The 24,929-nt window shown below is 60.6% G+C and overlaps 1 protein-coding gene across 1 annotated transcript; it reads left to right on the top strand.

Annotated features, from left to right (window-relative positions):
* Positions 1–12,248: 12,248 nt before the first annotated feature.
* On the top strand, positions 12,249–24,760 carry Stk25 (serine/threonine kinase 25). Its single transcript, XM_042699670.1, has 12 exons — positions 12,249–12,358; positions 12,478–12,575; positions 19,077–19,307; positions 20,000–20,056; positions 20,629–20,737; positions 21,407–21,564; positions 21,646–21,831; positions 22,070–22,215; positions 22,460–22,574; positions 22,772–22,843; positions 23,555–23,691; positions 24,115–24,760. The coding sequence occupies exons 2-12, from the start codon at positions 12,546–12,548 to the stop codon at positions 24,152–24,154; spliced, it is 1,281 nt and encodes a 426-aa protein (XP_042555604.1). The 5' UTR covers positions 12,249–12,358; positions 12,478–12,545; the 3' UTR covers positions 24,155–24,760.
* Positions 24,761–24,929: the final 169 nt, after the last annotated feature.

Genomic DNA, 24,929 nt, shown 5'->3' with positions numbered 1-24,929 from the left:
TGCCTCTCCCGACACAGAGCCCTCCTCTTCCCTGGGCCTGCTCCCCAGCGTCCGGGCTTGCTCCTTATAAGGACACCAGTCACTGGATTCACATCTACCCGGCCCAGGATGACCACATTTTAGCTTGGTCACATCTACAAAAGTAATTTCCATATTTGGCCAAAACTCCAGGTGCCGGGGATGGAGACGTGTCCTTGCCTTTGGAGGGCACGGTTAACCACCACAAGATCGTCCTGGCTTTTTGTTTTTGTTTTGTCTTATACTTCGAGTTCTGACATTTAATCATGACGTGTGAAAATTCTCTTCTCTTTCCTTGTCTGTGTGTGTACTCTCATGCTGCCGCCACCAAGGGCTCTATCACCTGAGCCACAGCTCCACTTTGGCCTTCTAGTGATTCATGGGAAGTGAGAGTCTCATGGACTTTCCTGCCTGGGCTGGCTGGAACCACACTCCTCAGGTCTCAGCCTCCTGAGTATCTAGCAGTTCAGGTGAGCCTGCGAGCTGGGATGTGGCTGGAGGGTGGGATGCTTGTCTAGCATTTGCTGTGTCTGGCTTTAATCCTGGCACATTATGCTCACACATAGATGGGCTCGGGGGGCGGGGGGGGGGCTCCCAGAGGCTCCCAGGTGGCTCTCTACCCCCGAGAAGGGCGAAGGGCTCCTACCACAGCTGGTACTGAGAGGAGCGTACCATCAGAACTACCACGCCTATCTAACCAACGACCACAACAGGCTCAAGTCAAAACAACTTTATTATCTCACAGTTTAGGAGGCTGGAAATCAGGAGCAAGATGTCAACAAACTTCTCTGAAACCATTCCTGGCTTTCCAAGCTTTTAGAAACCACCTGCTTGCCGTGGCTCTCCTCTGGCTGCAAAACCAGCAACGCAGCATCTGCCCGTGTCCCCGGCCCAGCGTCTCTTCTCGGACCCTGGCCCTACTGTCTCCCCATTGTAGGGACTTTTGTGCTGACACTAGGACCAATCCCCTAGGACCTCATCCCCTCCACAAATTCCCTCCTCTTCTGGGGGTTGGGAACATGACCGGATTGTTTTTTTCAGCACAGCAGGAATGCCAAGATGGGCAGGAAAACCAGGCCAACTGAAGGAAGAAATGATTCCTGCTCCCACTGTTGGGAAATGCCACTGGAAGAGCGACCAGAAGGTCCTGCCACAGGTATAGACCCAAGAAAGACCAGAGGGCAGGGAGAGGGTGTCCGTGAGGAGACTGGCCATCCAAAGTATGAGAAAAGGGGCTGGGAGGGTGGCTCAGTGGTCGAGTGCTGGCCTAACCTGCAGGAAGAAGCCCTGGGTTCCATTCCTCAGGACCACATACACAGAGAGAGCCATAAGTGGTACTGTGTGCTAGCCTTGAGCAAAAGCAGCTCCGGGACAGCACCCAGGCCCCAGGCCTGGCAAAAAAGAAAAGAAAAAGAAAAAGAAGAAGTATGAGAAAAGCCAGGCACCCGTGGCTCATGGCTGTAATCCCAGCTACTCAGGAGACTGAGATCTGAGGATCACAGTTCAAAGTCAGCCCAGGCAGGAATGTCAATGAGACTCTCATCTCCAGTTAACCTAAGAAAACCAGAAGTGGTGCTGTGGCTCAAGTGGTAGAACGCTAGACTTGAACAAAAAACTCAGGGTCAGTGCCTAGGTCCTGAGTTCAAGACCCAGGACAGGTGCTTGGGCACACCTGCACACTCATGTGTGCCCACGTGCATGCACGTGCACACACACACACACACACATGCACACATGCACACAGAGCACAAGTTAAAAATAAAGTAGCACTGTCACCGTACTGAGTAGCAGATGGCTGGAAGAAGATCACTGAGGTGAAGATTGAGTTCAGAAAGGGATCTCCAGGGGCTGGGAAGGTGGCTCAGTGGTAGAGCACTTGCCTTGCATGCCTGAGGCCCTGGGTTCAATTCCTCAGCACCACATAAGCAAAAAGAAAAAAAGTTGGAAGTGGCGCTGTGGCTCAAGTGGTAGAGCACTAGCCTTGAGCTGAAGAGCTGAGGGACAGCGCCCAGGCCCAGAGTTCAGTCCCCACAACTGGACCCCCCCCCCCCAAAAGAAAAAAAGAAAAGAAAGGGATCTCCATTGTGGTCCTGGAGAAAACTGTCAAGGAAAAACAGACCTAAATGAGAGAGGCTCAGGCCTGACAGCTGTCCACCAGGAGTTTTACACTCACACACACACACACACAGGTGTGGCTCAAGGGTAGAATGCTTGTTTAGCATATGTTAGTTCTGGCTTTCTCACACGCCACACACCACACATACCATATATACCACACACTCACACACCATACCACATACTCCAAACACACAGACCACAAACCACAGCATGCACCACTTACAAATAAATATACACATACATCAAGCACACATGGTAGTTAGGCACACATGTACATGTGTGAAGAATGAAACACCTGAGCACATAAACGGCTCCCAGTCTGGTTCACATGCAAACAGAGTTGGACATACTTCTTACAAGGTCTGCGTAGGGACCCCTCCCTCCATCTTGGCTAAGTCTCCGCCCAGTATCTGTTACCTAGGTAACTGGCAGACCTGGAAGCAGTCACCTTCCCCTTCTGCTAGGTCACATCCTGGGCCACCTGTGGTCACAGGCCTCCCATCTGACCTTAGGAGGGTCCCAGACCCTGAGGTCACATCCAGTGTGGCCACACCCCTTCCTGTCCCTGGTCTGGATCAGTCCTGGACCTGAGGTGGGTCCCCTTCCCTCCCCCTTTCCTTCAGCCATGCCTCTCCACTGAGCAGGTGGGTGGGTAGGTGGTGGTGGGTAGCTGGGTGGGTAGGTGGTGGGTGGGTGGGTAGGTGGGTGGGTAGCTGGTGGTGGGTAGCTGGGTGGGTAGGTAGGTGGGTAGGTGGTGGTAGGTGGGTAGGTGGGTGGGTGGTGGATGGGTGGGTAGGTGGGTGGGTAGCTGGTGGTGGGTGGTGGTGGGTAGCTGGGTGGGTAGGTAGGTGGGTAGGTGGTGGGTGGGTGGGTAGGTGGGTGGGTAGCTGGTGGTGGGTGGTGGTGGGTAGCTGGGTGGGTAGGTGGTGGTGGGTGGGTGGGTAGGTGGGTGGGTAGCTGGTGTTTTCCTCTTCGGTACCTAGTGAGAGCCACCTACTTAATGTGCCCTCACTGGAGGCGGAGGGAGGCAGGAGCGGGGCTGGAGGAATTGTGAGCGTGGTTTTGTGCGTGTTTCCCCTTATTTTGTAGCCTGGGCTCTTGGCCAGGGCGTTACATTGGTCTGTGTTCTGTGCAGGGAGTCAAGCCCGGGACCCACGCAGGCTGGACCAGTGTGAACACCGCTGACCCGCACCCCGTGTCCACGGTTGACCCACGCCCCTTGTCCACTGCTGATCCTCATCCACCGCTGCCCAATGTTCACCGCTGACCCGTGCCCCGTGTCCACTGCTGACCCGCCTCCACCGCTGACCTGCACCCTGTGTCCACCGCCTACCCGTGTCCACCGCTGACCCACGTCCACCGCTGACCCGCGCCCCGTGTCCACTGCTGACCCGCACCCCGCATCCACCACTGACCCGTGTCCACCACTGACCCGCGCCCCGTGTCTACCGCTGACCCGTGTCCACTGCTGACCCACACCCCATGTCCACCGCCGACCCGTGTCCATTGCTGACCCGCGCCCCGCGTCCACCACTGACCCGTGTCCACCAATGACCCGCGCCCCGTGTCCACCGCTGACCCGTGTCCACTGCTGACCCGTGCCCCACGTCCACTGTTGACCCGCATCCACCGCTGACCCGTGCCTCGCGTCCACTGCTGACCCGCGCCCCGTGTCCACCGCTGACCCGTGCCCTGTGTCCACTGCTGACCTGACCCGCGCCCTGTGTTCACCGCTGACCCGCGCCCTGCGTCCACTGCTGACCTGACCTGCGCCCTGTGTTCACCCTGACCCGTGCCCTGTGTCCACCGCTGACCTGCGCCCTGCGTCCACTGCTGACCCACGGCCTGTGTTCACCGCTGACCCGTGTCCACTGCTAACCCGTGCCCCGTGTCCACTGTTAACCCGCGCCCTGTGTCCACTGCTGACCCGTGTCCACTGCTGACCCGTGTCTACTGCTGACCCGTGTCCTGTGTCCACCGCTGACCCGTGTCCACTGCTGACCCGCGCTGTGTCCACCGCTGACCCGTGTCCACTGCTGACCCACGCTGTGTCCACCGCTGACCCGTGTCCATTGCTGACCTGAACCGTGTCCACTGCTGACCTGTGTCCATCGCTGACCCGTGTCCATTGCTAACCTGAGCCGTGTCCACTGCTGACCCATGTCCACTGCTGACCCGCGCCGTGTCCACTGCTGACCCGCGTCCACCGCTGACCCATGTCCATTGCTAACCTGAGTCGTGTCCACTGCTGACCCGTGTCCATTGCTAACCTGAGCCGTGTCCACTGCTGGCCCGTGTCCACCGCTGACCTGTGTCCACTGCTGACCCGCACTGTGTCCACCGCTGACCCGTGTCCATTGCTGACCTGAGCCGTGTCCACCGCTGACCTGTGTCCACTGCTGACCCGCGTCCACCGCTGACCCATGTCCATTGCTAACCTGAGCCGTGTCCACCGCTGACCCATGTCCATTGCTGACCCGCGCCGTGTCCACTGCTGACCCGCGTCCACCGCTGACCCATGTCCATTGCTAACCTGAGCCGTGCCCACCGCTGACCCGTGTCCATTGCTGACCTGAGCCGTGTCCACTGCTGACCCGTGTCCATTGCTGACCTGAGCCGTGTCCACTGCTGACCCGCGTCCACTGCTGACCCGCGCCGTGTCCACCGCTAACCTGTGTCCACTGCTGACCCGCACTGTGTCCACCGCTGACCCGTGTCCATTGCTGACCTGAGCCATGTCCACCGCTGACCCGTGTCCACTGCTGACCCGCGTCCACCGCTGACCCATGTCCATTGCTAACCTGAGCCGTGTCCACCGCTGACCCGTGTCCATTGCTGACCTGAGCCGTGTCCACCGCTGACCCGTGTCCACTGCTGACCTGCGCCATGTCCACCGCTGACCCGTGTCCACCGCTGACCCGCGCCCTGCACCCATTGCTTACCTGACCTGCACCCTGTGTCCACTTCTGACCTGACCCGAGCCCTGCGGGGGACCGGGGGCTGGGGCCCGGTGCGGGGAGCGGGAGGGTGGGAGGAGGGACAGGGACCGGTGCAGGGGGGCCGGGCCCAGCACGGAGGTCATTGCGAGAGCGGGCCTATGCTGGACCCGGCCCCGCCCCACCGGTGCCCTCCGAAGAGGCCCCGCCCTGAGGAGGCCCCGCCCACGGACCATAGCCCTACCCTCGATGTCCTGAGAGGCCCCGCCCACGGACCATAGCCCCGCCCTTGATGTCCTGAGAGGCCCCGCCCTGAGGAGGCCCCGCCCACGGACCATAGCCCCACCCTCGATGTCCTGAGAGGCCACGCCCACGGACCATAGCCCCGCCCTTGATGTCCTGAGAGGCCCCGCCCTGAGGAGGCCCCGCCCACGGACCATAGCCCCACCCTCGATGTCCTGAGAGGCCACGCCCATGGACCATAGCCCCGCCCTTGATGTCCTGAGAGGCCCCGCCCTGAGGAGGCCCCGCCCACGGACCATAGCCCCACCATCGATGTCCTGAGAGGCCACGCCCACGGACCGTACCCCCGCCCTTGATGTCCTGGAGGCTCCGCCCTGAGGAGGCCCCGCCCACTGCTCTGGCCCGGCCCCGCCCCTCACTGAGGCTCTGGGCCCCCGTAAGGCCGCCCTGCCAGGCCTCTCTCCTTCCTGAGCTTCCGAATCAAACCTGCAGGAGGAATGGCCTGCCAGCAGCGCCCAGGCGGGGACCTTCCTGTGCCCAGGGGCGCCCATCCTCCCGGGCTGACCCTAGGCCCCCGAGGCCATCCCAGGGGCCAGGGCGCCAGCCTGCAGCCTGACCGGCCCGGGGCCAGTGTCCAGGCGTCCCGCGGCCCGCAGCCTGCCATCCCCTGCAGACAGAACTCCCTTCCTCCGGAGATCTGGAGGCCTTCTTTGTGCACAAATGAGTAATTTGGGAACAGCATTGTTCTGAGATTTCAGTCAAGGCCAGGACCAAACACAACATGGTTTTCTGAATTATAGCAAAAAAACGGGCACTGAAGGACATTGCGAAATCAGAAAAACATAACAAGATGCAAGCCTATAAATCTTAGCTGCTCAGGAGGCTGAGATCTGGCAGTTCAAAGCCATTGGGGCAGAAAAATCTGCCAAGCCGGGCACGGGTGGCTCACGCCTGTCATCCTAGCTACTCGGGAGGCTGAGATCTGAGGCTCGCGGTTCAAAGCTAGCCCGGGCAGTGAGACTCTCATCTCCAATAAACCACAAGAAAACCGGAAGTGGTGCTGTAGCTCAAGTGGTAGAGCGCTTGCCTTGAGCTGAAGAGCTGAGGGACAGCGCCCAGGCCGAGTTCAGGCCCCACGACCAAAACAAACAAACCTCCTCTCAAAAACTTCAAACCCAAAGTACTCTTCTTTTTCAGCCAGTCTTGGGGCTTAAACTCAGGGCCTGGGCACTGTCCCTAAGCATCTCTTGCTCAAGGCTAGTGCTCTAGCACTTGAGCCACAGTGCCACCTCCAGCCTTTTCTGTGTATGTGGTGCTGAGCTATCCAACCCAGGGCTTCATACGTGTTAAGCAAGCACTCTACCGCTGACACATATTCCCAGTCCTAGCTGTAATTTTAACCTACTGTAATTTCATCCCTGGGAGTTTTTTTTTTTTTAATTGTGATTAAGTGATTACATAATTTCCCGAATTTCACAGTATTGTGGAATAATGATGCTCATTTAAAGTCACAAGTTCATTCTAACTTTCCTGGAGCAAATTGTCTATCACAGTCTATAACATATAACGGTGTTCACATGTTATACACCGTACATGTGATCAGCAGCATGGGGATATTTAGTAGTGGTTCGACCAGATGAGTGGGAGTTCTTTGTTTCTTAAGTCCTGTTAGTTTTGTCGTATCACCTAACATTTTGGAATTAGAGTTTTTTAAATCATTTTTTAATTTTTTTTTTGCCAGTCCTGAGGCTTGAACTCAGGCCCTGGGCACTGTCCCTGAAGTTTTTTTTGCTCTAGGCTAGCACTGTACCACTTGAGCCACAGTGCCACTTCTGGCCTTTTCTGTGTATGTGGTACTGAGGAATCGAACCCAGGACTTTACGCATGCTAGGCAAGCGCTCTACCACTGAGCCACATTCCCAGCCCCCGGGGAGTTTTTAATTGGGTGGTTTCCTGAAATATTCTGGTGTTGTTTCTGGAGTGTGGTGTTTTCATCTCCCACTGGGCAGTCTAAGACAGTATGGCACATTCTTCATTTCTCCATCCTCTGTATTTCCTGTTTCTTCCTAGATCATCATTCTCATTCTGGTTAGTTCTGTTAGTCTCCTATCACTGTGAGGAAACTCACAAGCAACTTAGAGGAAAGATCTTTTTTGCTCCTGATTTCTGAGATTTTGAGACAAAGAGATAAAGCAACAGAGATTAAAAATTATAAATACATATAAATCGTGTATGTTTGTGTTTGTGTATTATCAGACCAGATTTGGGAATTAAAATAGAACCAGGAAATAAAACTGAAAAAAATCAGAACAAAAAACTTTCCTGTTAAGTTACAAGACACACAGGAAATTCACACCTATTTCCCCTGTTTTGGGTAAACAAAATCATTTGTCTTCATGTTTGTAGATAATAAAGAAAACCCATTTCAGCCTTGTTTTAGACAATAAATTCAACCTAACACTTGTCTCAATGTCTGGAAACACAGCAAAGGATTAGAGGTTGCGAGATAATATGATGAAATTCAACAAATACTAGGGGAGCGGCGGTGAACTGGGCAGCTGCAGCTCAGGCCTGGAGTCCTAGCCGGGACTAGAGCGTGACCACCATCGGAGCCCTCTTCACTTCTCTCTCCTGCCTGGGAGCAGGAAGACATTTCTCCTCCCTTTCCGATTTCTCCCTACATTACCCTCTCCCTTGCTCCAGTACACTTCCCCGTCCTGGCCCTCTGCTGAGAGGCTGGGGCAAGGCTGCCCTGGGGAGGACCGTGTGGGGGAGCTGACCGGGGGTGGAGCTGACCAGGGGAGGAGCTGACCAGGGGCGGAGCTGACCGGGGTGGAGCTGACCAGGGATGGAGCTGACCAGGGGAGGAGCGGACCGGGGGCGGAGCTGACCGGGGTGGAGCTGACCGGGGTGGAGCTGACCGGGGGTGGAGCTGACCAGGAGAGGAGCTGACCGGGGGCAGAGCTGACAGGGGAGGAGCTGACCGGGGGTGGAGCGTGTGGAGGAGCTGACCGAGGGTGGAGCTGACTGGAGGTGGAGCTGACCGGGGGAGGAGCGTGTGGTGGAGCTGACCGGGGGTGGAGCGTGTGGAGGAGCTGACCGGGGGTGGAGCGTGTGGAGGAGCTGACCGGGGGAGGAGCTGACCGGGGGCGGAGCGTGTGGTGGAGCTGAGAGGTTCCCCTCATGGCAGCCAGGAAACAGGAGAAGGTTCCTGAAGCACAGTGTGCCTTGCCAGGCACACCCCAGCGATCTACTCCTCCGAGGCCCTGCCCAGGCCCTGCCTGTCTTCCCGCCGTCCTCAGTAACAACACGGTGTGAATCGGTCCACGGCTCAGGCCAGCCCTCGGGAATCAGCCATGGGTCAATAGCGCTGCCCGTCAGGACCAAATCTTCAAACACAAGTCATTCGCAGGAATACTCACATGAAAACCCCAGACACAGCGATCCTGAGCCGTCTGTGTAAAGAGGTGACAGGAAGTAGATATGAAGATGTCAAGTTGGGCATAGTGGTGCATGCCTGTGCCCCCAGCCCTTGGAGGTGGAGGCAAGACAGACAGACAGACAGACAGAAAGAAAGAAAGAAAGAGAGAAGGAAGAAAAGAAAGAGAAGGAAAAAAGAATTAAGAGATTAAAAACTGGTGGGAGTGTCAAAACCGCGCTTTGCTTGGGGAAGGGTACGGGATGTGGTAAGCAGCCTGAAAGCCACCCTGCGGGGCACTTTTTCTAGGACAGTCAGGGTCTCTGGAGTCAATACCTCACCCCATCCTTTGTGCCCGGGAGGTCATGGTGTGTGGGCTCCTGTGCTGGGGAAGGGAGGGGGCAGAGGCCTGCGGGCGAGCCTACGGATTCAGGCACAAACCTGCCACCCCCCACCTTCCTGGCAGGGCCGGAGGCAAGGCTTCTTCCCCTTGCTCAGCATCAAGCTTTGCCACTGGACACTTGTGGCATTTTCTCACCTTCTGGGAAATTACTTCTTCAGAGTTAGAGTTTAGATCCTCTTTCTCAGCCCCTTTTGGTAATGTAGCAGGTCTTCAGTTAGGAAAGAGGAATAATCAGTGCCCACTTACTTAGACCAGGGTGGACTCTAACCCTGGTGGAGTCTGTGCTGTGCTGTCCCTGGTAGATCTCACCCTCTCTGGGCTTCATCTCACGTATTCGGTGACAGGGAGGCCCCCTGGCCTGATGTGCCTGGGTGCTGGAGGTGGATTTTCCCAGGCAGTCCCACCGTAGCCACTGTTTAGCTCCGTGTCCACAAGGCCGACCGAGGCCTCTTCAGCAGTGCCAGAGGGGCTTCAGGGAGCTGAGTTCCATCCTGGCCTTGCCATGTTATTGTCATGGCCCTGGACCCTGAACCCAAATGAGCCACACACAGCTGACCACTGGACACCACTGCCCCTAGGAGCTCAGCTAACCACCAGACGCCACTGCCCACGGGAGCTCAGCTGACCACCTGCCCACTGCCCACGGGAACTCAGCTGATCACTGCCCATGGGAGCTCAGCCGACCACTGACCATGGCCCACGGGAGCTCAGCCGACCACTTGCCCACGGCCCACGGGAGCTCAGCCGACCGCTGCCCACTGCCCACGGGAGCTCAGCTGACCACCTGCCCATGGCCCACGGGAGCTCAGCCGACCACCTGCCCACGGGAGCTCAGCCGACCACTGCCCACGGGAGCTCAGCTGACCACTGCCCACGGGAGCTCAGCTGACCACTGCCCACGGGAGCTCAGCCGACCACTGCCCACTGCCCACGGGAGCTCAGCCGACCACGGCCCACGGCCCACGGGAGCTCAGCTGACCACCTGCCCACGGGAGCTCAGCCGAACACTGCCCACAGCCCACGGGAGCTCAGCCGACCACTGCCCACGGGAGCTCAGCCGACCACTGCCCACGGCCCACGGGAGCTCAGCTGACCACTGCCCACGGGAGCTCATCCGACCACGGCCCACGGGAGCTCAGCCGACCACGGCCCACGGCCCACGGGAGCTCAGCTGACCACGGCCCACGGCCCACAGGAGCTCAGCCGACCACTGCCCACGGGAGCTCAGCCGACCACGGCCCACGGGAGCTCAGCCGACCACGGCCCACGGGAGCTCAGCCGACCACGGCCCACGGCCCACGGGAGCTCAGCTGACCACTGCCCACGGCCCACAGGAGCTCAGCCGACCACGGCCCACGGGAGCTCAGCCGACCACGGCCCACGGGAGCTCAGCCGACCACGGCCCATGGCCCACGGGAGCTCAGCCGACCACGGCCCACGGGAGCTCAACCGACCACTGCCCACGGCCCACGGGAGCTCAGCCGACCACTGCCCACGGCCCACGGGAGCTCAGCCGACCACGGCCCACGGCCCACGGGAGCTCAGCCGACCACGGCCCACGGGAGCTCAGCCGACCACGGCCCACGGCCCACGGGAGCTCAGCCGACCACGGCCCACGGCCCACGGGAGCTCAGCCGACCACTGCCCACGGCCCACGGGAGCTCAGCCGACCACGGCCCACGGCCCACGGGAGCTCAGCTGACCACTGCCCACGGGAGCTCAGCCGACCACGGCCCACGGCCCACGGGAGCTCAGCCGACCACGGCCCACGGGAGCTCAGCCGACCACGGCCCACGGCCCACGGGAGCTCAGCCGACCACTGCCCACGGCCCACGGGAGCTCAGCCGACCACTGCCCACGGGAGCTCAGCCGACCACTGCCCACGGGAGCTCAGCCGACCACTGCCCAAGGGAGCTCAGCCGACCACGGCCCACGGGAGCTCAGCCGACCACGGCCCACGGCCCACGGGAGCTCAGCCGACCACGGCCCACGGGAGCTCAGCCGACCACGGCCCACGGGAGCTCAGCCGACCACGGCCCACGGCCCACGGGAGCTCAGCCGACCACGGCCCACGGCCCACGGGAGCTCAGCCGACCACTGCCCACGGGAGCTCAGCCGACCACTGCCCACGGGAGCTCAGCCGACCACGGCCCACGGGAGCTCAGCCGACCACGGCCCACGGGAGCTCAGCCGACCACTGCCCAAGGGAGCTCAGCCGACCACGGCCCACGGGAGCTCAGCCGACCACGGCCCACGGCCCACGGGAGCTCAGCCGACCACGGCCCACGGGAGCTCAGCCGGCCACTGCCCACGGCCCACGGGAGCTCAGCCGACCACGGCCCACGGCCCACGGGAGCTCAGCCGACCACGGCCCACGGCCCACGGGAGCCCCATCAGGAGGCCTCCGACCCCCTCGAGGTCCCCGTCCTCAGGATCCAGGTCTGAAAGCGGAGGCAGGAACTGGAGATCCTGGGAAGCGGGAGGCCTGCTCAGCGCTACGGAGGACGAGCGTTGCTCCGTCGAGGGCGGACGCCGAAGGCTCAGTTCTAGGTGCTTCTGGAAGTGCAAGGACACTGAGCACCAGGGCCGGAGGTGCCGCGGGCACGGACTGAGGGACAGGCCCGCACGGACCGGACGGGCGGCTCCCGCTGGCTGCGAGGCGCCCACGCGCGGGCACGAACGGGAGGACCCCCGACGGGAGGACCCCCGACGGGAGGACCCCCCGACGGGAGGACCCCCGACGGGAGGGCCAGAGGCTCGGGAAGGGGCTTCTAGGCCGCTGCTCAGCTTTCAGCGTCCCAGAGCGCCACCCAATGGGAGTCCCTGCCCCGAGCAGCCGCGTGGTGCGCCTGCGCCCTCCCGCCCCCCGCAAGCTGCCGGGATTTGTAGTCGGCTTCCAGGGAGTCTGTTCTGCGCTTGCGTTCTCCCAGCGCCCTCAGAGGCCTGCCGGGACTTGTAGTCAGCGTCCGTAGCGGTGGTTGCGTCTCGCGGCCCCTTCGCCGCCGCTCGGCCTGCTGGGAATTGTAGTTCAGCGCCCGTAGGTCCTAGGCACGGCGTGGGTTACAGAACTCGCGGTCCCAGAAAGCCTCGCGCCCGCCACGACGCCTTGGTGGGTCGCGGCCGCCGCTGTCTCGCCGAGGGAAGGCCTGGGCGTTCCTGGAGACTGGGGCTGCGGGCGGTGCGGCGGAGCGGGCCGGAAGGCCGGAATGAAGCCCCCCGGAGGTGGGCGCCGCTAGAGCACGGCCCGCGGAGGGCAGCGAGCCGGGGTGCCCGGCGGGCAGGGACGGGCGCGGCGCGGGGTCTCCGGGCCGACCCCGACCCGCGGCTCCCTTCTCTCGCAGGGGCCTGAGCGAGGCCGTGCGGGCGTCCGGGCGGCGGGCGCACGGCGGGCCGCGGCGGCGGCGCGGACATGGCTCACCTGCGGGGCTTCGCGCACCAGGTGAGTGGGGCGGGCGCCGCGCCGGGCCGCGGGCCGCGGGGTGGAGGCCGCGGGGCCGGGGCCGGGGCCGGGGCCGCGGGCCGGGGCGGAGGGGCTGGAGCGGAGCGGGGGCGGGGCCGGGCGGGGCCGGGGCGGAGGGGCTGGAGCGGAGCGGGGCAGGGGCGGGGCGGGGCCGGGCGGGGCCGGGCGGGGCCGGGGCCGCGGGCCGGGGCGGAGGGGCTGGAGCGGAGCGGGGGCGGGGCCGGGCGGGGCCGGGGCGGAGGAGCTGGAGCGGAGCGGGGCAGGGGCGGGGCCGGGCGGGGCCGGGGCCGGGGCCGGGGCGGAGGGGCTGGAGCGGGGCAGGGGCGGGGCCGGGCGGGGCCGGGGCCGGGGCGGAGGGGCTGGAGCGGAGCGGGGGCGGGGCCGGGGCCGGGGCGGAGGGGCTGGAGCGGAGCGGGGCAGGGGTGGGGCCGGGCGGAGCCGGGGCCGGGGCGGAGGGGCTGGAGCGGAGCGGGGCAGGGGCGGGGCCGGGCGGGGCCGGGGCCGGGGCCGGGGCGGAGGGGCTGGAGCGGGGCAGGGGCGGGGCCGGGCGGGGCCGGGGCCGGGGCGGAGGGGCTGGAGCGGAGCGGGGCAGGGGCGGGGCCGGGCGGGGCCGGGCGGGGCCGGGGCCGGGGCCGGGGCGGAGGGGCTGGAGCGGAGCGGGGCAGGGGCGGGGCCGGGGAGGGACTGGAGCGGGGCAGGGGCGGGGCCGGGGAGGGACTGGAGCGGGGCAGGGGCGGGGCCGGGGAGGGGCTGGAGCGGGGCAGGGGCGGGGCCGGGGAGGGGCTGGAGCGGGGCAGGGGCGGGGCCAGCGGAGGGGCTGGAGCGGGACAGGGGCGGGGCCACGGGGGCGAGGCGGGGCAGGGGCGGGGTTGGGGCGAGGCGGGGCCGCGGGGGCGGGGTTGGGGCAGGGGCGGGGCGGGGGCGGGGTTGGGGCAGGGGCGGGGCGGGGGCGGGGTTGGGGCAGGGGCGGGGCGGGGGCGGGGTTGGGGCGAGGCGGGGCCGCGGGGGCGGGCTTGGGGCGGGGGCGGGGCCGGGTCCGGGGCCGGCTTTGCGCAGGCCCTGGCGTGGAACGTGCAGGAGGTCACTGGGCGGCGGACCTTCCGCCTGGTGGTTTCCAGGAGGCGGGAGAGACCCCCCCAGCTCCTGTGACCCCAGTGCGCCTTCCAGAGCCCGGTCCTCAGGGCGCCGGGACGGGAGGGAGGGAGGAGGGGAAGGAGGAAGGAGGGTGGGAGGAAGGAGGGAAGGGAGGGAGGGAGGAGGGAGGGGAGGGAGAAAGGAGGGAGGGAGGAAGGAGGGAGGGGAGGGAGGGAGGAAGGAGGGGAGGGAGGGGGGGAGAAGGGAGGGAGGAGGGAAGGGAGGGAGGGAGGGAGGAAGGAAGGAGGGAGGAAGGAAGGAAGGGAGGGAGGGAGGGGAGGAAGGAGGGGAGGGAGGGAGGGAGGAAGGAGGTAGGGAGGAAGGAGGTGAGGGAGGAGGGAGGGAGGGGAGGAAGGAGGGGAGGGAGGGAGGGAAGAAGGAGGTAGAGAGGAAGGAGGTGAGGAAGGAAGGAGGGAGGGAGGAAGGAGGTGAGGGAGGAAGGGAGAAAGGAGGTGAGGGAGGGGAGGGAGGGAGGAGGGAGGGAGAGAGGAAGGAGGGAGGAAGGGCGGCCCTTTGTCTCTTCAGGAGCTGTTTGTCCAGCAGAGGCACCCCCTCCCCCCTCCCCCTCCCTGGCGCTGGGACTAGGGCTTGAACTCAAGGCACTATCTCGCTGGACTTTTCCCCTCCTAGTTGGCTTTTTAACACTCCAGTTTTGGCTTTTTGCTGGTTAACTGGAGATGGGAATCACTGGATTTGTCCTCTGCTGGCTTTGAACTTTAACCCTTAGGTCTTAGCCTCCTGAGTAGTTACGATTATAGGCCCCGGCCACTGAACCAGACTACACTCTGTTTTTCTTTTTTTGGGGGGGCAGGGAGGGGTCCTGTTGTGGGGCCTGAACTCGGGCCTGGGCGCTGTCCCTCAGCTCTTCAGCTCAAGGCTAGCGCTCTACCACTTGAGCCACAGCGCCACTTCCGGTTTTTTTTCTTTTTGCTTATGTGATGCTGAGGAATCGAACCCAGGGCCTCATGCATGCAAGGCAAGCGTTCTACCACTGAGCCACCTTCCCAGCCCCTACACTCTGTTTTTCAATGCAGGAACCCTTGTAGGTCTCTTACTTTCATCCCAAATGGGCACCATGCTGTCCCATGGCCTGTGGCCAGTCTTTTTAAAACGTTAGGCAGCTGCTACTCCCCCAGTAATTGCTTCTCTATTACGACTTCCCTGGCCACTTCTTCCCCAGCCTTGGAAGCCCACCCAAGAGTGTCAGTTGGCTCTTGCCAGTTGGGTGGTAGACGGGATGGCTTGCCACACTTTTGTTGTGTGTGTGGCTAATAGCAGACATGTTGGCAGGCAGAGGCCCCAGATGTGGCAGCCCCTGGGCTGAATGGGAGAACAGGTGTCTCCACCACCAAAGCCAGTTGCATGGCCTGAGTGATGGCTCACGCCATCTGCATGGCTGCTGCCCACAACCAGGAACAGCACGACAAGATACCAGGCCAAAGAACTGAGAAAGGAGGGGGTACCAGGGTCCAGAGCTCACCAGCTTCTGAACCCTGAGCTCCCGTTAGCAAGCTTATGTATTTAGTTCAGTGCAAGGGAGGTGACTCCAGGTATGTGCAGAACCTCGGGTATCAGTCAGTCTTGTGGTTACAACCATTAACATGACGTATAGTTTGTGTACATAGTGATAATTGATTCTCTATTGTTAGGGAGCAGTAAACGTTCAACTGTAACACAGATGTTCATCTTATTTCCAAGATCTCAAGCTTATAGTGTCCAAGCAGCTCTAACTTAAACACACTTAGGATAGCAACTATACATCTGACGCCTTGACTGTTAGATCTTTCCAGGGCCCAGTTCGAAGCCTTCTGAGTGTTGTGGAGATGGCATTCCAACCTTTTAACATTTTCCTGGTCTCACAGCTCTGCTCCAGAGTTCCTTAGACTCTGTCTTCCAGAAGAGGAACCTGATGGGGGAGCTACTTAGCCTTTGTTGGCCAGGTAGGGTGCAGGCTGTGTGGGGGACCCAGTCCCCGGGCCAGCTCCCTTGAGGTGTTTCTGAGGAACCCTCGTAGGTGGAGAGCAAGCTAAGCAGAAGGGTGCCCTAGGACTGCATTTGGCAGAGCTACCCCCCAGGTTCTGAGTGATGATAAGAGGCTTGAGAAGGTGGCCTTGGGTCTGATGGAGCAGAAGCAGGCTGGACTTGCACTGTGCCTGTTCAGGACTGAGCTCTGATCATATGGACAGCTGGAGAATACAATTTTTTTTTTTTGGGGGGGGGTCTGTTCCTGGGGCCTGAACTCTGGGCCTGGGCGCTGTCCCTCAGCTCTTCAGCTCAAGGCTAGCGCTCTACCACTTGAGCCACAGCACCACTTCCAGCTTTTTTTCTTTTTGCTTATGTGGTGCTGAGGAATCGAACCCAGGGCCTCAGGCATGCAAGGCAAGCACTCTACCACTGAGCCACCTTCCCAGCCCCGAGAATACATTTTTTTTTTAATTTTTATTTATTTTTTTGTCAGTCATGGGCTTGAACTCTGGGTCTGGGCACTGTCCCTCAGCTCTTCAGCTCAAGGTGAGCACTCTACCACTTGAGCTACAGTGCCACTTTGGGTTTTCTAGTGGTTTATTGGAGATAGGAATCTTACGGTCTTTCCTGCCTGGGCTGGCTTTGAACTACGATCCTCAGATCTTAACCTCCTGAGTAGCTAGGATTACAGGCGTGAGCCACTGGTGCCCGGCTTTATTCTTATTTTTTGTCAGTTATGGGGCTTGAGCTCTGGGCCTGGGTGCTGTCTTTCAGCTCTTCAGCTCAAGGCTAGCGCTCTACCACTTCCAAGTTCTTGCTGGTCAGTTGGAGATGAGAGTCTCAATGGCTTTGAACCATGATCCTCAGATCTCAGCCTCCTGAGCCGCTAGGATTACAGGTGTGAGCCACCACCAGCATGCTGCTTATTATTGTGCTGGTACTCCAAGCTTGAACTCAGAGCCTGTTTCCCTTGCTTAGCTTTTTCATTCAGGCTTGGTGCTCTGTGACTTACGCCACACCTCCACTTCTGGCTTCTTGCTGGTTAATTCAGGATAGAGTCTCAGACTTTTTTTTCCTGCCTGTGTTGGCTCAGATCTTAGCCCGTGAGCCTCACCCAGGTAACATCAACACTGCTCACCGGCTGACCGGTGTTGGGAGGCCCGTGAGCCCCTTGTAGCTGAGCCGCCCAGCCCACACTGGAAAACAGCTGAGCTGTCTGTCTGGCAGCCTCAGTGGAGTGAGCTTTTTCCTGGTTGTTCTTTCCAGCGTGGCTCTGATGGGGGAGTGAGAAGGGGCAGCCTGGGCTGGATCTGTTACTTCTTTACTTGGCAGGCAGGGTCTGCGTGGACACCAGCGCCGGCTCCTGTGGAGAGCTGGTGAGGTGACGGTACCCAGCCCTGGCTGGCCGGTCTCCTGGAAGGGTGGGATGGCTCTGTGTTGCAGTGGTGCTGATTTGCAGCCCTTCCCCCCAGGATGCACTACCAGGTTCCTCTCAGTGTGGACCTGGCCGTGTGTTCACAGGAGGTGCCCTCCCTCCCTGCTCTCTCGGCTACATGGGCAGGCTCAGGCCCTGGCCCCCAGGGGGGGCAGAGGTGCCCTGAGGCAGTGGGGCGAGCGCAGAGTCAGCTGAGTGCCTGAGCTCTCAGGATTCCTGCAGTATCCCAACGTGTGGTTTGGGCTTTCTGTGCCTGGCCACTTTATTTTATTCTGTTGAACTCAGAACCCTGGGCTAGGGGGCTCAGGGTTAGCCCTCTACCACTTTGTGTCACAGCTCCACATCTGGTTTTCTGGTAGTGAATTGGAGATACAAGTCTCAGGGACTTTCCTGCCCAGGCTGGTCTTGAACCACTATCCTTAGATCTCTGCCTCCTGAGTGTACAGGCCTGAGCCACTGATTCCCTTACACTTCTTATTTTGCAATTTTTGCAGTTCTGGGGAGTAAACCCAGTTTGTCATGCTTGTTGGCAAAGTGTCCTCCCACTGCCTGACCACTTTTAATTGGCACCAAGAATCTGTCTGGCTGAGGGGAAACTGTTTAGGAGTGAGATTGCAGGCGGTGGACAATCTCTTGGTGAGATTTAGGGCTCCCACTCCCTAGGCCCAGTAAACCTGTGTGTCCTCAGGTGCCCTGGCATGTTCTCTGCCTGGGCCTCTGCCAGCTCGAATGGGTCGGTGGGAGCTGAAGAGAACATACTCTTGGAGGATGGGCAAGGGCAGGGCCCAGACCACACCCAGTGGGGTGCTACAGAGCTCCGTTGCTTCTGGCTTCTCTGTGCAGAAGTCAGGGATCCGAATCAACTCGTGATTCCTTGGCGCACCCCAGGCTCAAATCCAGCAGGGGGTTTGGGCAGCGGAACGCCTTTGTGCTAAAGCTCGGGGCACACTGGGGCTGTGAACTGCGGGCTCTGCTCTGTTGACTCAGCAGTTTTCAGGCTTTGTCTAAGTCTGTGGGCATGCTTTTGTGCTGCTTATGTTGAACCAACCATCCAAAAAGTATTGAGGTTTCAGTTCTCCTGGTATGAGGTACAGCAGAGTGGCTTCCAGGAGAGCCAACATGAGGAGATCATCATTTCTTTCATAGTTTTTTTGTTTTGTTTTGACTTAGTCATGGGCCTGGGCGCTGTCTCTGAGCTCTTCTGCTCAAGGCTAGCCCTCTACCACTTTGGGCCACAGCTCCACTACTGGTTTATTTATTTATTTTTTGGCCAGTCATGGGGCCTAAACTCTGGACCTGGGCGCTGCCCCTCAGCTCTTCAGCTCAAGGCGAGCGCTCCTACCTTATGAGCCATAGTGCCTCTTCTGGCTTTTTCTGCTTATGTGGTGCTGAGGAATTGAAACCAGGGCCTCATGCATGTGAGGCACGCGCTCTACCACTGAGCCACCTTCCCAGCCTTCCCAGCCCTCCACTACTGGTTTTTGAGTGGTTAATTGGAGATAAGAGTCTCACTGGGATTTTTCTGCCCTGGCTGGTTTTGAACCATTATTCTCAGATCTCAGCCTCCTGAGTAGCTAGGACTACAGGCGTGAGCCACTGATACCTTTTTTTGTTTAAGGGAATTTTTAGGTTTATAGCACAATGAGGTACTCTGTCCCTCACATGGAGCCCCTCCCCCAGCTCATTCCTGTCTCACTGACAGCTGGCCAGACCACCTAAGACGCAGCTAGAGTCGCGGTTCACATCTGGTTCTCGGTGTTAAGCTCTGGGAGTCTGCTCCCTGGAGACTGGAGTGTTTAGATTTTTCAGAACAAGGAATGAAAGAAAACAGAGGTGTGAGGAGCCCTTCTGGAGCGTGGGCCGCCTTCCCACAGGAGGCAGCTCCGCCTTGGGCCCTCCTCCACAGCGCGGCCCACGCCCTGCCCGCTCTGCCTGTGCCTCCGCAGCACGCTCGAGTGGACCCCGAGGAGCTCTTCACCAAGCTGGACCGCATCGGCAAGGGTTCCTTTGGGGAGGTGTACAAGGGCATCGACAACCACACCAAGGAGGTGGTGGCCATCAAGATCATCGACCTGGAGGAGGCTGAGGACGAGATCGAGGACATCCAGCAGGAGATCACGGTGCTCAGCCAGTGTGACAGCCCCTACATCACGCGCTACTTCGGCTCCTACCTGAAGGTGCCGGGGGTGGGGGGGTCTGCGTCTGCGAGGGAGGGCAGAGGGGGCCTCAGGCTCCTACCTGAAGGTGCGGGGGGGGGGGGGGGGAGAGCAGCCTTTCTGTACATCAACCATGTACAGGCAGAGAGGGAAATCAGAAAAACAATGCCATTTGCAATAGCCTCAAAATATATTTAGGAATAAACCTAACTAAGGAAGCCAGGGAGGGCAGAGGGGGCCTCAGGCTCCTACCTGAAGGTGCCGGGGGTGGGGGGGGAGTCTGCGCGGGAGGGTGGAGAGTCTCAGGCTCCGTGCGCCTCCTCCTCAGGGGAGTAGAGAGCAGGGTGCTGTAGGTGCATGGGGCACCTCTGGAGGGCAGAGGGTCTTGCCACAGCATCACAGCCGAGCAGGCTCTGCTCTGGGAGGTGCTGGCGACAGGGTAGGCTGTTGTGAAGGGCCCAGGCAGGCCCTGCCAGGAGCCTGCCACAGAGGGCCCTTGGTGTGTGGCTGTGTTGGCTATGATTTTGCCTGGGTTCTGTGGACCGAGTCTCCAGCTTGGTTTTGACGGACCGTTCACTGTTCTGAGCACTCAGTATCCAGCACACGCATGCAGTGGGGTGTGGTGGAAAGGAGTCTGGTGTGACCACCTGAGCCCTTTCCTGTGTGGCCTGTGGACGTCACAGCGGGGCGCTGACAGCTTTCTCTGGTCTCAGAGCACCAAGCTATGGATCATCATGGAGTACCTGGGTGGTGGCTCTGCGCTGGACCTGGTGAGTTGGGCTGCAGCATGGACAGCTTGCTGGGGGGGGTGGTCCTGCCCATCCAAGGATGCCCTTCCCCGCAGACCCTTGGAAACCTCTAGTCTGAGTCCGTCAGTCATCAACAGGAAGTGCCTAACCCACACCACATCCATAGTCATTGTGCTGACTGGTGCTGAGAGGTGTCTGGCTGCTGCTTGAGTCCCCAGGGGGGCGACATGCTTGGGGAGAGTCTGATGTGTGGCTGGGATCCTACAGCTTTGCCACCCCCATTCCACTAGGCCCACCTCCTGACGGGCCACCCACACTGAATTTTACTTCAGAATTACTTAAAGGAGACTGGGCACTGGTGGCTCACACCTATAATCCTAGCTACTCGGGAGGCTGAGAGCTGGAGGATGGGAAGTTCACTAGAATCCATCTCTAAAATAACCAGCAACAAGTGGGATTAGAGGCATGGCTCAGATGATAGAACACCAGCCTTTGAGGATCCCCTCTGCTGCTGACAGCCGTGGAGCTCGGCCCTGGGGATGCTCGGGTGTGGTGGACTGCTGCTGAGGCTCTGCCCTGCCCTCTTGCTCCAGCTGAAACCAGGCCCTCTGGAGGAAACGTACATTGCTACCATCCTGCGGGAGATTCTGAAGGGTTTGGACTACCTGCATTCAGAGCGCAAGATCCACCGAGATATCAAAGGTCCTGCGGGGTGGGCACGGCCCCCACTGACCCTGGTGTGGGCGGTGGGAGGGAGCGGCTGTGGGGTTAGAGGAGTGGGGTGGGCGTCCTGCAGTTACCCATGGATGGGGCAGTCCATGCTGATCTGCTTCCAGATGATACCCCCAATAGCAACTCTTCCCCTGTGGTGCTTGGGCTAGACCCCAAGGGGTTTGTACATGCTAGGCAAATTGCTCTACCAGCAAAGCATACTTTACCCTACCTAGCAGGACTGTCCTAGACTCCTTAACCTGTTAACAGAAGCCACCAGCCACGTACCTGGTTTAGGGCCAGGCCAGCTTCAATCACAGATGTTAGCTTGGTCACCAGGGCTTGGGGAGGACTGGCTGAGGGGTCCTACCCCCGTGAGGGACGCGGCGCCCAGCCTCCTGACCCCATGAGGGACTGGGGAGGGGGGCAATGACCGTTGGGTCAGGTCATGGTCAGGTCATTCTGTTGGTATTTCCACAAAAGCCAAATGCAGAGAGCCCCTGCAGCTCAGGTAGGAGGGCTGGGGAGGTCCTCTAGTTTGTGACTTCTGCCTGCCAGGCCCCAGGGGGCCCGGGAGCTGCGGTGGGCACACACAGCCTCGGGCAGGCCCCCAGAGGCCGGGCGGAGGGTGACGCCTGCCCGCCTTCCTGTGTTGAGCAGCTGCCAACGTGCTGCTCTCAGAGCAGGGTGATGTGAAGCTGGCCGACTTCGGGGTGGCCGGGCAGCTCACAGATACACAGATCAAGAGAAACACATTTGTGGGCACCCCGTTCTGGATGGCTCCTGAGGTCATCAAGCAGTCTGCCTACGACTTCAAAGTAGGTTCTTGGGGCGGGAGGCGGGAGGGAGGTCCGCGGCTCTGGCAGCTGCGGCAGCGTCCTGTGTGGCGCCTCCTCCAGGCTGACATCTGGTCTCTGGGCATCACCGCCATTGAGCTGGCCAAGGGGGAGCCGCCCAACTCTGACCTCCACCCTATGCGCGTCCTGTTCCTGATTCCCAAGAACAGCCCCCCCACCCTGGAGGGCCACCACAGCAGAGCCTTCAAGGAGTTTGTGGAGGCCTGTCTCAACAAGGACCCCCGATTTGTAAGCCACCCCCCCCCCCCCCAGCACAACTGAAGCAGGCTGGGTCTGGGAGCTTGTGGGTGGTGGCCGCCGGCTAGGAGGGGACGAGGTCAAGAGGTGCAGCCACCCGGTCACCTCCTGCGCCCCCTCCCTGACTCCACGTTCCCACCCAGCCTCTCTGGGCCACTCCTGCAGGCCACGCTGCTGTGTCTGGCACCTGGTGACTATTCTGTGACTATTCTGTTTCCTGCCCTGGCAGCGGCCCACCGCCAAGGAACTCTTGAAGCACAAATTCATCACACGCTACACCAAGAAGACCTCCTTCCTCACCGAGCTCATCGACCGCTACAAGCGCTGGAAGTCTGAGGGCCATGGAGAGGAGTCCAGCTCCGAGGACTCCGACATGTAGGGTGCCTGCTTGTTCTCAGGGGTCTCCTCTCCTCTGAATCCCGCCCCCCCTGCTCCTGGGTACTTGGATGTGGGTGGCAGGGACAGGACCTGCAGTGCTGTCACTGGACACTGCAGCCCGGGCGGGTCCCCATCAAGTTCAGAGCCTCCTGGCTTGTGAGGCTGCCTCCCAGACAAATCAGCCACCCCGCCTCCCCCACCCCAGCATCCCCACCGGCTCCTAATTCATCACCCTCTTCAGCGACGGTGAGGCTGAGGACGGAGAGCAGGGCCCCATCTGGACGTTTCCCCCGACCATCCGGCCCAGTCCGCACGGCAAGCTCCACAAGGGGACAGCCCTGCATGGCTCCCAGAAGGTTCGTCCCGGCTGGGCCCAGCTGTTGAGAACATCCTGGGGTGGGTGCAGGCCCTTGATTCCAGCCACTCAGGCTGCATTTTACTTCAGAAACCCGTCCCTTGGCAGCATCCTGACCATCTGCTCAAGGAGGCCAGAAGGGAGTGGGAAGAAGCCCTAGTCCCAGTCTCACCTGGTGCCTCCATTTCCATCTTACAGCCCACCGAGCCTGTCAAGAGACAGCCCAGGTCCCAGTGCCTGGCCACGCTTGTCCGGCCTGTCTTCGGAGAGGTGAGGGTGGGGCTCTGCCAGGTCACGTGGGGGTGGCTTTGCTCTCCACGGGACCCTTTTGTGTTTCTAGACCTGCTGCAGTTCTCAGCTTCCAGGTGGCTTTTGAATTGGAATTAAGACCTGTGAATTTTCTTCCTCTAAGTATAAGCATACCGCATGACTCTCTGGGGAAGGAAGAGGGTCAGTTCAGGGGGTCATAGGACCTTGTATCCACATCTTGTGCTGGTGGAAGTTAGAGCCATCTCCCAAAATAGGAGGCCGCCAGGTGAAACCCCCCCTTCTCCCGCATTCCCCCCTCCCCCCGCCATGCCCACCTCCACCCTGGGGGTGTGGAGTGTCGGCAGTATGGAGGTGGCAGAGCCTCCCCCAGAATGGCACAGAGCCCGGCGGGGCCGTGGGCACGGGTCCCTGGCAACTGCCTAGGGACAGGGTCATAGCCCCCGGAGCCCAGGCCTCCCATGAGATCTGCAGTGCACTCGGAATCGTCAGATCCTCGCCCGGCTGGTGACCTGATCCTCCATTGTGAGGAGACTAAGATGAGGAGCAGAGGAAGGGAGCAGAGGCGGGTCACCTTGAGATGGAAGGGCCACGCAGGTGCCCACCATCAGGGTGGGGCATGCGGCCTGTGCATTGCCACCACCCATCTGCCCCGCCGGCTTCCTGGACTGGAGTCTCAGGGAAGGCCCGTTCAGATAGAGTTTCTCTCTGCAGCTCAAAGAAAAGCACAAGCAGAGTGGTGGGAGTGTGGGTGCCCTGGAGGAGCTGGAGAACGCCTTCAGCCTGGCAGAGGAGTCCTGCCCCGGCATCTCAGACCAGCTGATGGTGCACCTGGTGGAGCGCGTGCAGAGGTGAGCGTCGGGGCGCAAGGGCTGGGCAGTGCCTTCCTGCCACGGCTGCTCTGCAGGGCAGAAACGTCTTCTCCCATTTGGGCCTTTGGGCCTCTGCCCCTGGTTTTGAGCTGTGTGCAGCAGGTTTGGCCCTAGCAACAGAGCCTTGACCTGTGCTCATGTAAACAGCTTGAGGGGTTGGCAAGCCGGCCGTGCTAACCTGAGGTCGCCTCCAGTCCACAGTGAAGGGACGTGGGGGCAGCATGGAGCCGTTCCAGCAGCCCCAAGGGCTCGGGTTCCCACGTCCAGGCTAGTGCAGTGCTGCGCCTGAGACCCAGGGAGACCCCTCCCCTGGGGACACGGGTGGAGTGGAGGGAGGCCTGCGGCCATGATGGCTGCCGAGGCACACGTCCAGGCCACACTCTGACAAGCTCTGTTCTGCAGGTTCTCACACAGCAGGAACCACCTGACGTCAGCTCGCTGAGCATCAGCCTGCTGAACGAGCTGCTCTTTGTGGCGAGGAGGAGAAAGAAAGGTTTCTGTTTGGAGCTCGGAAAGGACCCTGCTGACCTGGGCGCTCCCTTTCGCTGACTGCAGAGACCAGCCCGGCCGGCCTGTAGACCTCACGCAGGTCTCCTTCCTGTTCCCCATGTAGTGTGCCGCCCCCCGCGGCAGCCGCCCGCCCATGTCTACTCTCCTGGCTTGGCTGAAGCAGCACCTCTGGCAGAGAGCCCACGGAGAACAAGGTAGCCACTCAGGGGCCCTGGCCCTCACAGCCTTCTCTCCAGTGCAGGCCACGCCCTCTGGACCTGGCCTGCCTGGCTGCCAGATCCAGGAGCAGAGCAGCTCTCCAGGGGCCCGTCCCCCAACCCTGGGGGCCTTCTCCTAAGGGTCCATGGTGGCCTGGCCTGGTCCTGGATGTTCCTCCTGGTATGGGGTCAGAGGCTTCCTCTTCTCATGAGTACTCAAGTCATCCAGAATGTTTGTTTTTTTAAGCAATTTGAACTTATTCTCAAGTGTTCTGAGGGGTAAAGTGTGAGTTTTCATAGAGCACTGAAGGTCCCACCATTTTAAATAAAGACCTGGATTGGATGTGCTTGTGTGGGCCTGGCCAGGTGGCCTTCCCTGGGACCCCCAGCCCTGCAGCCTGCTTTCCATGCTCCATGTTCCCTGAGGCCTGCTGGAGGACAAAATGGCAGAAGAGGACGCAGATGGGGAGGTGTTTATTTTGTTGGCTGTGGGGCTTGAACTTGGTGCGT

Source organism: Dipodomys spectabilis, unplaced genomic scaffold (assembly GCF_019054845.1).
Source record: "Dipodomys spectabilis isolate Male_0828 unplaced genomic scaffold, ASM1905484v1 ptg000261l, whole genome shotgun sequence".
NCBI lineage: Eukaryota > Metazoa > Chordata > Mammalia > Rodentia > Heteromyidae > Dipodomys > Dipodomys spectabilis.
The sequence above is the reverse complement of the archived record's forward strand: the minus strand, read 5'-3'. Positions and strand labels throughout refer to the sequence as shown.